This window comes from Dermochelys coriacea, chromosome 3, assembly GCF_009764565.3.
Source record: "Dermochelys coriacea isolate rDerCor1 chromosome 3, rDerCor1.pri.v4, whole genome shotgun sequence".
Classification (NCBI taxonomy): domain Eukaryota; kingdom Metazoa; phylum Chordata; order Testudines; family Dermochelyidae; genus Dermochelys; species Dermochelys coriacea.
The window spans coordinates 35,859,253-35,876,115 of NC_050070.1; the positions used below are offsets into that span (position 1 = coordinate 35,859,253).

Below are 16,863 nucleotides of genomic sequence, written 5' to 3' on the forward strand. Positions count from 1 at the left end.
GATGTTCCGATCCACTGGCTGGAATCAATGGCCACATTCTACCATCACTAGTCAAAAGTGGAATTTGGTCCACCATATGTGTCTAAGCTAGGAAAGCGAGCCAAGAAGTCTCAAGTGTGACTCTTCTCCTTCACACCCTTCAACCAATATGGGAAATTGTTATCCTGTTGGTATAGACAGTGTCAACAGACTTCAAAACCCACTATTCAAAAGCATGGGAGATATCTCCTGCTACCCAGTGTCTAGAATGCTTTCTGTAATGAATATTGAAAATGGTTTGGCCCTGTCTACACTAGCAGCCAAAACATTTTCAGTGCTAGGAGGACCAGGGTCTGACAACAATTGCTAAACACTGCACATTAAGAAGCTTTGGCTTAAACCAGGCCACCCATGGTTAGTAAGCTACAACTCTTCTAAGCAAATACAAGTGGATATACGGGTGCCATAAATACTTAGTTTGTCCGAGCTGGAAGTTGCTCTTTGCCTGTAGTGTAGTAACTCTGAAGCCAGCAAGATCATTCATCCTTGGGGGAGGGAAACGGGGGATAATCTTGACCTGGTGAATACCTGCTGTGTCAGATGACTTGTTTCAAGTAGGCTTTCCAGGAAATGTCTCTGTCCTGACTTGTAAACAGCATTAAAAGGGAGTAACCTTGTTTTTTTGCTGCACATCCCACCATCAGGCATGGTGGAAGGGGGGCTCAAAAGAGAACCCTGATCCTACTGCTCAGTGTATGCCCACTGGCTATGTCCTCCCACTCATCCAACACAGACATACGAGAGCCAAATTCTGGCCATACACCCTCCTCATACCAGTAAGCCCTCTATACTAGGGACTGCACAGGGGATGGCGTAGCAACTAGTTATGCCAGCTATACACCAGCTAAAGAGCTCCACGAGTTTTCAATCCCATTTGCCCGATGAGTCTGCATAAGTGGACTAGAGCAGGGGAGACAAACTCGCCCAGCATTTCCTGAAGCAGCTTGATCTACAACTGTTTCCACTAAAAATCCTATGTGTCTTCTTCTCAAAGGAAATCTAGTCTTATTTTAAACTGTGCAACATATTTTATGCATTGTCCCACAATGAAAGAACCATTCATTCAATGAGATGAATTCAAGGAAATATTACTATACACAATAGGCCAGATCTTCAGCTTATAAATTGTCATAGTTTAGTTGGCATCACTAGAGCTATGACAATTTATGCCAGCTGAGGATCTGGCCCAACGTATTATCAACCTGTGGAATTCTCTGCTGCAGATCACAGTCATATACTTGGCTGGATTTTTTTTAAAGCCTAGATACTTTTATAACTAAAAATATAATTTTAAGATAAGAACAATCAAATAGCATGCTTCTAGGCAAAACCTAGTCTCCATAGGGTCAGGAAGAAATCTCCTTATTACCGTGGGTGGAATTTCACAACTAGCTACCAGTAGATGCATTATGCTGGGGTAGGAAGCTCAGATTCCACCTTCCTTGGATGCATCTGGTGTTGGTTGAGGTCAGAAAGGACATCTGAATTGATGGGTTACTGGCTAACTGTCCTGATTCAAAATGGCAAGTCACATGACCAACGTCTGTCTTGTATTATCTATGGTATTTCCTAGGCATCTTTAACTTGGTATCTATGCACCAAATGATTATGGAAAAGGACCAAAAGTTCTAAAAGGAATGATGTGTACACAGTCATTGTGGAATTAGGAAACTGTACATGAAACCACAGGTATTTTCTTCCTAATGCATATGATCCCAGTAGAAAAACAGAAGCAATCTGTATAATCAATTGAAAAAGTACTGTCTGGGAGATAGCCTCAACTCACATGTTGGATTCAAGATTCTTTGAACACTTTAAGGCTTCAGTCTATGGTACAGTATTAACTGCAGTTATTTTTGCTGGAATGTGATGAATGTTGGGGATGTATTTCCCAGGAACTCCAAGTGTGTCAAAAAGTGTTAGTCTGTTATGACCTTATTAGAAAGTGGCCTTGCTCACTCAGATATGAATTGGTTACAGGAAGACTGGGGGTTATAGTAAAAGGATATCAGAAGTTTGAACACCCAGTCCTAGGGGTCCTTAATAATTAATTTCAAACAGCTGTATCCGAAATGAAACAGACATGATATATAAACATAACTAATTTGCTTCTCGTGACTTCACATCCTTTCATGCAAACAGAAGAGACTACTTATCAATAATAACCAGTAAAATGAAGCCTATGTGTTCTACTCAGAAATAAAAGTTTGTTTATCTCAAACCCAGGAAACACATATATGGCGGCGCTGAGCAAGATCGGTGCCTTCCTGAAGGACGCTTGGGCCAAGGAGCCCGTCATCACCGTCTCCTTCGCCATCGGCATCCTGGCCGCAGTGGCGCCCTTGCTCAGCCCCTACACGAAGTTCTCCGGCATGATCAACCGAGCGACGCCCTATGTCTACCCAGTGCCCATGCGAGATGACGGCAATATGCCCAACATCCCCTCCCACCCCTGTGACAAGGAGGGGCCCAAGCTGGACTGGCTGAAGAAGCTGTGACATGGCTGCAGAAGGAGCCTTCCTCCTGGGCTGGGTCAGCATGTTGCCCCCTGCTGGCTACAGGGGGGTTTGGTTCGGTCCACCTCTCCCCATCGATGTAATAAAGGTTTTGACTTTAAAAAATTTAAAAAAAAAAAAAATCATCCTGTGCTCATTAAAAGAATTGTTTGGATTTGATTTTTTTTCTACAGTTTTTCTCCCCCTACAGGAGATTGCTTGTTCCATCCTCACAGAAACACTCACTGGCTGGTAGCAAACTATAGCGTCATTCAAGGGTTTCATCAAACTTGCTTTACATCTCTTTTTCTCTGTGATTTAATCTCCCCGTGGGATAACCATTTAATTTCCCCATGGGAAAGCCTCTCTCCATGTAATTATTTCTTCCTATGGAGTAAACAAGTTAAAGAGAGATCCTCTACATCATTGGTTCTCAAACTATGATTTGGGGACCACCTGTGGAGTCCATTCTAGCAGATCACAGAACTGCCAAAAGAGCAATCCAAAAGAGGCATGAGGAAATTGGGGAGGATGGCAGCTCGGAGGGAATGCAGTCCTCATGCTGTCTCCCTGGAGTGACCAAAAGAGATGTAACTACAAATTTGGACAAAACCAGTACAAACAATCATCTGCAAGTCTTACTGGTGATACACTTTGAAACCAATGCCTCAGCATCACATGAAACTCCACAGATGATAGAAGACTTCAGGATCTTGGAAGGGAACTAAGGAAGAGGAAAGCCAATTGATCTTCTTGGAGATCCTTCCCATGAACAAGAGAAGGCAGAAAACACTAGAGTTGAACTATTGAGCCCATACCATTCAAACAAAATGCGTTTTAATGCAGCCAAATGCAAAGGAACAAGGTATGCAGGCCATAACAACAGAGAGAGACTGTATCCTGGGGGGCAGTGACTGAAAGGGATTTAGGGGTCACAGTGGACAAGCAACCCAACATGAACTCTCAGTGTGATACTGTGGCAAAAAGGGGCTAATCTCACCTTGGATGTATAAATGGGGGAGTAATGAAGCAGGAGTAGGAAGGTGATTTTTACCTCTGTGTATGGCATTGGTGAGACCAACATTGGAATACTGTGTCCAATTTTGCTATCCACATTTTAATAAGGATATTGAAAAACTGGAGATGGTGCACAGACAAGAGCCACAAAAATGATTTTAGCGGTGGTGAAAATGCCTTACAGCAAGAGACATAAAGAGCTCAATCTGTTATCAAAAAGAAGACTGAGAAGTGACTTGATCACAATTTACAAAGTACCTTCAAGGGAAGAAAATACTGGGTACCATTCTAGTGGACAAAGGCAGAACAAGAACCAATGGCTGGCAGCTGATGCCAAATAAATTCAAATTAGATATTAGCACAATTTTTTTTAAAAAAAAAAATGAGTGATTAACCATTGGAACAAACTACCAGGGAAGAGTGAGATTCTCCATCTCTGATCTCTTCATATCAAGGCTGGATGTCTTTCTGGAAAAAATGCTTTAGTTAAACACAAGTTATGCTTTAGTCAAATACAAGTTATTGAGATCAATGCAGGGTAACTGGATGAGATGTAATGGCCTGCACCAGACTGAATGATCCAATGGTCCCTTCTGGCCTTAATCTCTATGAATATATAAAATTGAAAAACAGGATCCATCTTTTATGGGATGCCACTGGCTGATAGTTATGTAAACCACCCTGCCTGTCATTCAGGCCCATAACCTGGATGTTATCTTCAGCTCAGACCTCTAAGTTCTCACATCAAGGCTATGTCTAAATCTTGCAGATTCTTTTGGTATAATATCTTTAAGAGACTACCTTTCCTATCCATCCACATAGCTAAAACTCTCATCCAGGCTCTCATTAACTCATATCTTGATTATTGCAACATCTTCTTTCTGGCCTTGACAAATGCAGTCTTACCCTGCTCATTTCCATTTCAAATGCTGCTGCAAAGATCATTTTCCTAGCCTGTCACTTTGATCCTGTCACCCCTCCACTGGCTTCCTCTTCTCTATCACATCAAACATAAACTACCTGTATGTACTTTAAAGACCTTTTGCAACCTATCCCCATGCCAGTCATTATCTCTCTGTATCAAAAGGTCAGTTCCCGCCTCTGACTGGCCTATGATGCCAGCCTCAAACACCCACTTGTTAAATTTGCAAACAAGCAACTTCATGCTTTCTCCCATGTTGCCCTTCATGCTTGGGAAGAACTCCCCATAAAAATCTGCAAAGCTACAAATCTCTCTTTACAACTCTCCTTTGCTGAAATGATTACAAAAAAGTTTGACAAAAGTTAGGCTGCTGATGTACTGAGACCATGCCTCTCATGCTGACCTATATTGTCTTGTTTCCTTGTACTCCCGTCTGTCTGTCTGTATCCATCCATTGGCTCTTGTCTTATAATAGATGTGTTATTTACCCTTTCCCACAATACCAAAACCAGGGGCACCCAATGAAATGAATAGGCTGCAGATTTAATACAAACAATAGAAAGTACTTTTTCACATAATGCACAATTAACCTGTGTCACTCATTGCCATAGGACACTGTAATGGTCAAAAGTATAACTGGGTTCAAAAAAGAATTAGATAAGTCCATGGCTTTCTGAAAATTCAAGCACACTATACCTACTGGCTCACCCTTATCCACATGCTTGTTGACTCCCTCAGAGAATTCTAATAGATTTGTGAGGCATGATTTCCCTTTACAAAAGCCATGTTGACTCTTGCCCAACAAACGTTAACCTGTCTGATAATTCTGTTCTTTGCTACATCTTCTACCAATTTGCTAGGTACCTTCCAGCCATCTGGTCTGGAGGCTTGTTTCAGCAATGAGTATCAGTTAGTAGTTCTGAAATTTCATATTTTGAATTCCTTCAGTATTCTTGGGTGAATATCATCTGCTCTTGGTGACTTATTACTGTTTAATTTATCAGTTTGTTCTGAAACTTTTTCCATTGACACATCAATCAGTAGTGAGACACTACTTCAGATATGTTGCCTAGAAAGGCTAGCTCTGATATGGGTATCTCCCCAACACCCTTTGCAGTGAAGACTGATGCAAATAATTCATTTATCTTCTTTTGCAATGACTTTGCATAGGTGCTGGAACTTGGGGTGCTATCGCACCCCTGGCTTGAAGTGGTTTCCATCACAGGGTTTACAGTTTGGTTCAATGGCTCTCAGCACCCACACTATACAAATTGTTCCAGCACCCCTGTAACCTTGTATTCCTTGAGTGGTCTTTTAATACCTTGGTCACAGTAAGTGGTCCTTACTCCCCTTTTGGCAGGCTTCCTGATTCTAATGCACTTTAAAAAAATTCTTATCTTTTAACCTTTAGCAAGTTGTGTCTCAAATTCTTTCTTGGCCTGCCTTGTTATGCCTTTACACTTAACCTGCTCGTGCACCTTATTATTATCTTCACTAGGATTTGACTTCCAAATTTTAAAAGATGCCTTTTTGCCTCTAATGGTCTCCGTTATTCTGCTGTTTAGCCATGATGCTATTCTTTTGGTCCTCTTATTGTCTCTTCTGATTTGGGGCATGCATTTAGTTTGAGCCTCTATCAACATGTTTTTAAATAGTCCCCTTACGGCTTGCAGGCATTTAACCCTGGTGACTGCTCCTTTTAATTTCCATCTAACAAGCGTCCTCATTTTTTGGTAGTTCTCCTCTTTAAAGATCAATATTATCATGGTGGGTTTTTTTTTGGTACTATTCCCTCCATAAGGATGTTAAATGTAATTACATTATGGTCACTATTGTTGAGCAGTTCAGCTATCGTTACCTCTTGGACCAAATCGTGTGCTCCACTTACAACTAAATCAGGAATTGCTTCTCCTTCTGTGGGTTCCAGAACGAACTGCTCCAAGAAGCAGTCATTTATGGTGTCTAAAAATTTTACCTCTGCATCAAACCCTGAGGTGACATTTACCCAGTCAATATGAGGATAGTTGAAATTACCCATTATTATTGTATAGCAATACAAATAAATAAATAATAATAATAAATCATGCAAGTGGCAAATGGTGAGATATAATAGGAAGTTAAAAAGCAGCTCTTAAAACTGATCACGGTCTCTAAAATACAACAATTCTACACAACAGCCTTCGGGGCAAATATATATGACATATTTGAATTGTACCAGCAATATACGTCTGGGAGGTGCAAAGGCATGTCAAATATGCAGTTGCAAATGCAAAACACATAAAACTGCATAATCAATTATCTGTCTGTGCCATACACACGTCCCTTTTGTGGGTACAACTTACCCACACATGTTTAAAAATGTGGCTCTGAATGATGATTTTTGCACTTTAAACTACCAAGCAGCTTCTCAGTAATTTAGACTGAATTACTGTGCTAATGTATCAATGAAGCTATGTAAATAAACCTTCATCTAACATGATGAGAAATTGAAGACATCCATCAGCCTCACTTTTGTCAAAATATATATGCATTTTAAAGTAGAACTGGAAAATATTTTTTAATCAGATGGCAACTTTGTGTATATATATAATTGTCTACACAAGACATCTTTCACCAGGGCTTTTGTACAGAATTCTGCCAGCAACACCCCTAAGGGAGCAGAAAAGTCATGTGAATATTGAATCAGACATGAAGGAGATTGCACTGTAATGAGCAGTAGGTAATATTAAAATATCTCTTGAGATACCATTACCTCTCTCAGACATTGATCCTGCAAACTGCTGAGCATTTGGTAACAGTCCAGTGACGTTAATGACATTATTCATTAAGATTAGCATGTGGTAACATGCTTCACCAGATCAGAGCCAGAGAGCTCAGCAACTTGTAGGTTCAAGCTATTCCACAACGTTTTGAGGAAACCTAATTTATAGATCTATGCAGTGTAATAGCAGAAAGTTCAGATACATTCTGTATATTTTCAGGTGTTTATTTAAGACTGCAGATAAATTAAAATGCCTAGTAGGGCCCCTTTTATTTTTAAGAGTCCAGTTAGCTTGACAGTGCTTTCCAACATTACTCCCCTATCTCCTGCCCCCTCTCCCTCCATTTCTTATTTTAAATGCTTTAGAATGTCTACCTTGGGTGGTACTGAGAGGGCATTTGTATTGATTGGGGGATGTTTGCTTCACTATATTTTTTTAATTTCAATTGTTATGAGGAGTTCGTGCTCCTGGAAGTTTGGGCCTAACACACAGGCTCACGGCTCTATGAAATCATTCAGATCACTCCTGACCAGTAATCCATCTTCTGAGGGGAGAATGTCAGTTGTGTTGAGATGGACAGTCATTTCATAATGGACACAAATGGAGACTTTGATGAGATCACCTAACTCATTTCCATTTGTAACTGTCATCAGGATTTAAACTCAAGTGGAAGGCTAATCCTTTGTACTATATTATTCACCCGTGAACCATAATTTAAGGCTAGATTCTCCCTCAGCTATGCATGCAATGTTTTCATAACTTCAGTAGAGGCCTATATTCATTCAAAGACAGAAGCTGGCTCATGACATTTAATCGTCAGTCACAGAATCTCTTATACAGAATATTTTCCTCTTGCTTATACTATATAGTATAATACAGGGTCTAAATTACTTTGGAAGACTGATTATAATTGTTCCAGGTGACCTGTGTTTAATCTAAATCTTATCCAATGCTTTATAAAATGCTGATATAAGGTGGTAATCTATTTGCAGAATAATCAAAAGCAATGAGGAAAGTAACATGAATTTATTCTTAACCAATGTCTAGTGACACAGAAACATCAAACAGCTTAGCATTTGGGTTTATTTTAGATAAGCATCCAAACATCTGATTGTTTATTTGAATTATCAAAATCTTTTGGCTCTGCAAAATTGGGCTGCAAATATCACTAGAGTAGAGATTTTCTCACAAGGTTCCCAGTACTTCCTCCCTCTGATCAGGCCAGAAATAGGAGGACAGCATTTCTTATACATTTCATTTATTTATTCACTGATTTTTTATAAAACCCAAAGATAGTAGTTACAGTATCTTAGAATTAACTTGTCCAATAAATAAAACAGAAAGGACACAAAAGGAATTACACAAATGTTCGAGATCACAAAGTGTTATTATAAACAGAAAATACTGCAAAAACTACAAAGGGATTACATACACTCTCTCAAGTCAGCCACCATTTACTCAAATAGCATCAGAATATAACAAACATTAACAGTGTTACTACTATAAAGATTTTGACTGACAGTCTTCCCTATTGGGGGACCCAAAAATTGAAAACGCCTCTCTTACTTAATGTCTGTTCGTCACAAAAGAATAACTAAACTATAAAACTCAGTACGAATGTGCTTAAAAATTATACTATAACTTAGTAATTAAAGGACATGGTCATCTAACACCTACATGGTCCGAAATCAGGCCCACAAAGAGGTTAAAGACTGAACTAAAAAGTTTACTGCCCCAATAACAGGCTGGGCTCTTTAGATAGTGGAGCACTTAATGGTGCTTAGAGCACGTGGATGGACATGCTTTTTTAGCACTTCTATAATATGAAATAAGTATCCTCCAGGTGATCACCAGCTCTTAGCACTAGATAAAAAGTTAGCTGGGAGAATACTGGAAAAAACGGCCATGTGTTGGCTATTTCAGTGTTACCAACTCTTGTGATTTTCCACGAGTCTTGCAATATTTGGTGTTTTTCTTAAAGTCCCTGTTCCTAGATAATAAATAGACCCAATCCCTGGAAAAATGACAGCAGGCACAAGAGTTCATTAAACAAACCTCATTTGTTTCTCATTTGGAAAGATTCCACAGGTAGCTCACCTACTATTGCTGGTGCTGATGTTCCATTCACACTTCCTCTCTGAGAGGCAGGAAAGCACTTACCGTGTGCCTAACTTTACATGCAGGAGTAGTTGCACTGAAGCCAATGAGACTACACACATGCTTAAAGTTAAGCATGTGCTTAAAGACTTTTCTGGATAAAATCCAGAATAACCTTGAGTCCCTTCCAGGTGGCAGAAGATGAAGAAGTTGCTCATCTTGTGCAGCAACAATTTTTTTTGAGATGCGTGTCCCTATGGGTGCTCCACCGTAGGTGTGTTTGCATCCCTGTGCTGTTGATCAAAGAACTTCAGTAGTGGTGTCTGTTAGGCCCACACAGGCACTGTCCCTACTTGTGCCCTGCCACGAGGCTAGTCTGCGCATGCAGGTTAACCCCTCTCAGTTCCTTCTCTACTGCCAAGCCATAGACAAGAACTCCAAAGTAGAGGGGAGGAGGGTGAGTTGTGGAGGACTTATAGGGACAAACATCTTGAAGAACCATCATTACGGCACAAGGTTAGTAACTTCTTCGAATAATGTCCCTATGGGTGCTCCACTGTAGCTGACTCCTGAGCAGCATACGTGCTAACTCTATGAATGCTGAGGGGCTGAAACCCCACAGGAAAAAAAAAATAGTGGTATTGTGGAGAGGGTAGGGAAGTAAAATGGATGGTGCAGCCAGTTTGAATGATCTCTGGGACCCACTGGCCTGATGTTATGAATTCCCAGGCACTGCAGAATGTTGCCAATTGGTGACCAAATGGGTGTAAAGCGTTTATCGGCTGTATCAGTTGGGGGGAGTGGTCTAACAGCGCCTTGACCCACCCTTCAAAACTGGTGTTTGGACATAGAGGGCTGGGACGAAGAAGATTGTGGTCCAGCTGGTTTGCACTTTGGAAATTTTCCTTTCCTTCTTTGTGACTCACGGTGGCAATGAAGTTGATATTGAGATGTGTTTCTACAACCTATCCTGAAGGACGAGCCATCGCTCTCTCAGATCTTGGGAGATAGACCAGTCCTTGCTTACAGACAGCCCCCCAATCTGAAGCAAATACTCACCAGCAACCACACACCACACAACAGAACCACTAACCCAGGAACCTATCCTTGCAACAAAGCCCGTTGCCAACTCTGTCCACATATCTATTCAGGGGATACCATCATAGGGCCTAATCACATCAGCCACATTATCAGAGGCTCGTTCACCTGCGCATCTACCAATGTGATATATGCCATCATGTGCCAGCAATGCCCCTCTGCCATGTACATTGGCCAAACTGGACAGTCTCTACGTAAAAGAATGAATGGACACAAATCAGACGTCAAGAATTATAACATTCAAAAACCAGTTGGAGAACACTTCAATCTCTCTGGTCACTCGATCACAGACCTAAGAGTGGCTATACTTCAACAAAAAAGCTTCAAAAACAGACTCCAACGAGAGACTGCTGAATTGGAATTAATTTGCAAACTGGATACAATTAACTTAGACTTGAATAGAGACTGGGAATGGATGAGTCATTACACAAAGTAAAACTATTTCCCCGTGGTATTTCTCCCCCCCACCCCACCCCCCACTGTTCCTCTGATATTCTTGTTAACTGCTGAAATTAGCCTACCTTGCTTGTCACCATGGAAGGTTTTCCTCCTTTCCCCCCCCTGCTGTGGGTGATGGCTTATCTTAAGTGATCACTCTCCTTACAGTGTGTATGATAAACCCATTGTTTCATGTTCTCTGTGTGTGTGTATATAAATCTCTCCTCTGTTTTTTCCACCAAATGCATCCGATGAAGTGAGCTGTAGCTCACGAAAGCTTATGCTCTAATAAATTTGTTAGTCTCTAAGGTGCCACAAGTACTCCTTTTCTTATTGAGATGTGTGTGGTCTATGCAGGGATTGGGGACTAAATATAGTCTTTTTTTTCCTGGTGCATAGATGCCCAGCAACTGGGGAGTGGCCCTAGAGTCCTTCAGGGTGTGAAGGGAGCATCAGTCTTCTCTGCAAACAGCTTTGTGCCCTCAAAGGGGAGGTCCTCAACAGGAGACTCTACTTCCTTCCAGAAGCCTGACAGATGGAGCTATGACGCCCTTGCATCACCACTAGCTGCTGTGTCAGGCATGTCAAGGGCAGATTACAGCAATGTCTTTGCCGCTAACTGGCCCTCCTGGATAATAGCCTTAAATTGGTCACAATCTAACTCTGGTATCTGCTCAATAAAGTCATTCAGTTTTGAACAGTTTATATAATCATATTTCGCTGTGAGGGCCTGGTACTTGGTGATATGGATTTGAAGCATGGCTAGGCACTTCCAGTCTCTATCTTAGGGAGTGGCCCTCAACTGGTGTTGCCAGCTGCAGTAATTGATGGTGTCCACCACGATGGAGTTGGGTGATGGGTGGGAGAAGAGGAATTTAGATTCATTCGCGGGGACATCGTATTTTTTGTCTACCCGCTTGGAGGTTGGTGCTACTGATGCTGGGGTTTGCCAGAGTCTTTGCCGGGTCTAAGATGGCCTCATTAATAGGGAGGGCAATCTTGGAGGAGGAGGAAGAATGGAGGATGTCAAGGAGCCGATTATGAATATCCTTGATTTCTTCCAGGAGTATTTGGAGTGTGTGTCTGCAACTGTCTTTGCCAATTCCTGGAAGAGACAAAAGTTATCTACCAGAGATGGTGGGGAAGGCAATGACAGCTTCATCCAGGGAGAAGGAGGATATGCTCCTCAGTGTCATTGCTTCTTTGGCCCACCCTCCTGTTCCTCTATGATATTTTGTGGAGGCTCCAAAGCACTGGATGCTGTGGCTGAGGTGGTGTGCCTTGAGGGTTCTTGGGTGAGGTTTAAAGCCTGAGAGGCATGTTGGTGATATGCTGCCCACGGGTCCCAATAAGACCACTGGGATGATGGTGGCACAGAGCCTGGTGCTGGTGCCCATGGGTGGCCATACCACGATGGTGGTGATGGGACCATCTATGGGCATGGGCCTTGCTGGTACTGAGCACCATATGGAGCCTGAGAGAAGTACTGTGATACCACCTCCTCTGGTTTGCCAGTAATGACCACCGCAGTGTTAGTGGCACTGCTGGGGGAGACGGGGATCTTGTCTGTACCGGTCTCTCCGGAGCTGGATGAGGCAATGATGATGGTACCGATGTACATTCACATAATGGAAGCTCCTTTTTAGCGGAGTGCCTACTCCCGTCCTTCGGTGCCCATGCCCATAGGGTCCATGAGCATGTCAGTGGTACAGGCTGCTGTTGGTTTCCATGAGTCACGGGTACTGGACTGAGATGGTCTCAGTATCGATGGTGCCAAAGATACCAAGCGAGATGGGGATCACTTACAGCTATCTCGGGGCTCATTATGAGGACTGCAGGCTCTCTTCTTAGATGACTTGTGAGAGGGGGCAGCAATCTTTTTCTTTGACCCACAGCCTTTAGATGTAGAGAACTGTGGGGAAGACTGACATCTGCCAGGTGACTCATGGTGTCGATCCTGTGAGGGCCTGAGAGCTGCTTCCATGAAGATAATGTTCTGTCAGAGCTCTCTGTCCTTACAAGATCGTGGCTGGATTTGCTGGCAGAGACCACACTTTTGCTGGATGTGGCCTTCCCCGAGGCAGCAGTTGCACTGGGAGTGCTTGTCTGCAATCGGGATTGCTTTCTTGCTAGTGAGGCACTTCTTAAAGCCTGGTGAACCAAATATACCCTACTGGGGGAGAGGGGGTCTCTAATAAAGGGTTTTTAATTGCCTTGAATAATTTTTGTATCATGTATTCCACATTATTTTAAAAATAACCTATATTCATATGAAAAAAGCATTTGTGGAGAGCAATTAATGTAGACAAATTTTTAAAAACTATAAAATATTAATAAAAAGACGAGCTAATTGGAGTCCATTTCACACAGGAGTTTGTTTTATAAACTCTTCACACTTTGCTAAAACAAAATATTTGCATCTTCAGGTGTTATGAGAATATGTCCAATACAATCTACTTTGCTGAACTCGGCTGGATAAAGGAGAAATGAAAAAAATGTCTTGCTCTTTAATTTTTTTGACTGGTGTAAAAGGTTTTGCCTCTATTCAGTCATTCTGGAAGCATCATCTAGAAAAATACCAATACATAGGCCACGAAACTCCTATTTTCCTTTGTCTCTTGCTGGTTTTGGTGTTTTTTCTCACAAGGTATTTTTATTTCAGCACTTCCTCCTCCAGGCCCAGCACGAAAACAGAATTGCAGAGGCACACAGGAATGAAAAAGCATTATAATTATTAGAGCGAGGCAGAAATTTTCTATTGTAACAACTTTTCCATCGGAAAATGTAGTTTCTCCAAAAATTTTGACAGGTTTTTTTAATTATTATTTTCAGTCAGGAAAATCTAAATGAAATATTTCATTTCAGGTCATTTTGACACAAATCTGAATACATTGATTTCTGAACTGATCCAAAATGTTTACGCTGGAAATTAGAAGAAGAAAACTAGGCTGGAAATTAGGAGATGGTTTCTAACCATCAGAGGAGTGAGATTCTGGAACAGCCTTTCAGTAGGGGTGCAAACAACCTAACTAATTTTAAGCTGGAGCTTGAAAAATTTATGAACACAATTATATAACATGGTTGCCCGAGACAGCAAGGGACTGGACTCATTGGCCCAGGATGTCCCTTCCAGTCTTGCCTTTCTATTTTTCATTTCATATCACTTCAACACAACATTTAACCGCATATTCCTATCATGGCAAATTGTCTTATGGGAGTTATAATTCCAGGCCTCATTCTCTCTTATGGGCCAGACTCCCTGAAGGATTATATCTGTCACAACCAGGAAGAAGGTAGCGAGACTGAGTGGTTGGAGCAGGAGACATTAGTCGGGCTGAATCAGGTACCAGGAAGTCAGTGTCCAAGACAGGCCAGAGGGTGAACTGAGAGTCAAGCATCAGGAAGCAGGCAGGGTCAGGTTACCAGGAGATTGGGGTTGGTTACCAGGTTACAGACAGCAATCGAATAGCAAAGTCGAAGACAAACCAAGGTCAGAAACCAGAGTCTAGGGCCTATCAGAATCAGGGTCTGAAGCAGAAATGGGCAACGCAGTCTATGTTGTTGCTCAGACAGTTCCCCTTCATGGCTTCCTGATTTATATACTGGTATCAGCCAATCAGGGGGCTGTGGGGGCCACCACTCTAGTCCTGTTTGGAAGTACTTCCTGCCAAGCTCAGCCTCAGAGGGTCCTCCCATGGGAGCCTAGCCTAGTCTAAGCCCCCCATTGCAATACATAGGCATCAGCAGCCCTGAACCTTCCAGGTTCCAGCCCCGCAGGGTCTAACAATATCTCCCATAAGGCAATGAGCTGATTCATGTAGGCTGAGCTTCATGGTGCATCATGGCAGTCACATGAGGTTTGGTGCATTTGGGGAGATGTAGTCCAGTCAGGAAGCCTGGCCCACAGTAGAGAATAGGTGCATCAGGTTCCTTGACTACAGTGGCCATAATGCATCATGTGACTGCCATGATACATCACCAGATGGAAATGCAGCTTAATATTGATATTATTTTAAAAGAAGCATTTCAGGTCAGTTCAATAAACTGAAATGAAACATTTTTATTTCTGAAATGTCAAAATATTTAATTTCGATCAAAAATGCCATTTCAGGAGAAAATCAAATGTTGAAATGTCAGCTCTGGTAATTATGTATTTATAAAATGTCATTCATCCGAAGATCACAAAGTCCTTCATAAGCTTTAATTAAATGACCTTCACTACAAGTATTAGTGTACTCATTTTACAGAGGGCTACACTGTGACACAAGAAGTGTGTAATTCACCCAAGGTCACACAACAAGTGTCAAAACGTTTTTTGCCTGTGCAAATTCTAACACCTGTATTTTCAGGTATTAATGTGCCAAAAGGGCATGCACGTGTGTGTGCAAACAGCAGTAGAGAACAGGGTCTGAAAATCAGGTTTTGAACTTGTTTTTCCAGTGATCTAATGCTCATGTCTCACAGTTATATGCAGCAGGTATCACCCAGGCAGCAAAAGCTAACAACAACATGGAGGCCACATAACGTAATGTCTTTCTCAACTGGGATCTCTCTGGCAAATCAAGAAACAGCATTAATGGGTTCCAAAATGAGTCTCTTTGACCAGAAAGGTGGTAGACACAATCTCCAAATGGGGTGTGTAATGTTAGGATATAGATACTCAGGCTTGTCTGTAAAGGCCTATCCTCTAAGAATGTAGGTATACGTTTATCATTTAGCTAGTAATAGAGGTATACAAGAAAGAATCTGTGTAAGGGCCTTCTCTCACTGTGACGGTCTGAGGCCCTGTTCCTAGCCCAATGCCTTTGGCTAAGCAGCAGAGGCCGAGCCATAAGCTGGGAAGCGACCGGTCACATTCTCACATTCCAAACTAGTCAATATGGGGCTATTAGGAAGGTGATCCGATCTATCGCCTCCAGAGAAAGGGAAGAGCCTAGAAGATGTAAAAGAAAATTTAGGTTGATAGTTTTCTGTCCGTCACTTATCAATAGACACAGCTGGAAAACCCTTATGTCTTTATAGATGTAGTTGTGAAATCCTCACTTGTGTATTGTTTTGTCATTATAGTTCCCACTTTGCTATTGTTTATTTGCATGGTCTCCGTCTGGTTCTGTGATTGTTTCTGTCTGCTGTATAATTAATTTTGCTGGGTGTAAACTAATTAAGGTGGTGGGATATAATTGGTTAGCTAATCATGTTACAATATGTTAGGATTGGTTAGGTAAGTTTCAGTAGAATGATTGGTTAAGGTATTGCTAAGAAAATTACTACATAAATTAGGGGCAAACAGGAAGTAAGTTGGGATTCGAAAATAAGGAATAAGGAACTTGGATTTAAGCTTGCTGGAAGTTCACCCCAATAAACATCAAATTGTTTGCACCTTCAGACTTTGGGTATTGTTGCTCTCTGTTCATGAGAGAAGGACCAGAGAAGTAAGTGGGTGAAGGAATAATCTCTCTAACATGTAGGTCATAGGGAAATGGCCAGGGAAGCCTTAGTTTTAGCAAAAACAGAAAGGATTCTCATCATCCACCAGCAAAACTTTTGATCAAGAATAACTTTCTTAATCTATCTTCTTTAACCAAGTTACCTTTTTCTCCTGAAGGTCCAACTCTCCCCGGACGCCCTGGAGCACCTTTCTCCCCTTTTTCTCCAGCCTCCCCTATTAATATAAAAGGAAAGAAGAAGAAAGAATAAAACATATTGATCCATCACTTCCTGTAGATATCTCAGTCAGTCTGAATTGCCATCAGTAATAAATGACTAGAAGAACTTCATTTTGTTTTGCCTTTGGAAAAAAGCCACATGTACATTAAGGAACGAGCTGGAGGATTTTGACTTTGGTAGCCTTCATGTGTTGCATGAAGAACATGGCACAGCCTATTAACAGGTCACATGATACCTACAGTTAAGGGCAGAGAATACATAACTGACTCTTAAGGCTGCACCGCTCTAGCACTTCTGGTGAAGTCAGTGACACTAAGTCAATGGGAGA

At 41.6% G+C, this 16,863-nt stretch overlaps 2 protein-coding genes across 11 annotated transcripts in view; one reads left to right on the top strand and one right to left on the bottom strand.

Annotated features, from left to right (window-relative positions):
* COLEC11 (collectin subfamily member 11) overlaps positions 1-16,863 on the bottom strand; it is a 50,496-nt gene that overhangs the window by 8,761 nt on the left and 24,872 nt on the right. For all 10 annotated transcript variants that reach the window (XM_038395975.2, XM_043510283.1, XM_043510288.1 and 7 more), the window contains one exon: positions 16,459-16,530. In XM_038395975.2, coding sequence (XP_038251903.1) covers positions 16,459-16,530 — 72 coding nt within the window. The remainder of the gene's footprint in view (positions 1-16,458; positions 16,531-16,863) is intronic.
* LOC119853217 (NADH dehydrogenase [ubiquinone] 1 alpha subcomplex subunit 3-like) lies at positions 2,274-2,653 on the top strand. The gene has a single exon (XM_038395981.2). It carries the CDS (start codon positions 2,277-2,279, stop codon positions 2,535-2,537), a length of 261 nt encoding a protein of 86 aa, XP_038251909.1. The 5' UTR covers positions 2,274-2,276; the 3' UTR covers positions 2,538-2,653.

What these genes read in the sequence shown, in the direction of transcription:
- LOC119853217 (XM_038395981.2), top strand. Translation starts at nt 2,277, where the DNA reads ATGGCGGCGCTGAGCAAGATCGGTGCCTTCCTGAAGGACGCTTGGGCC.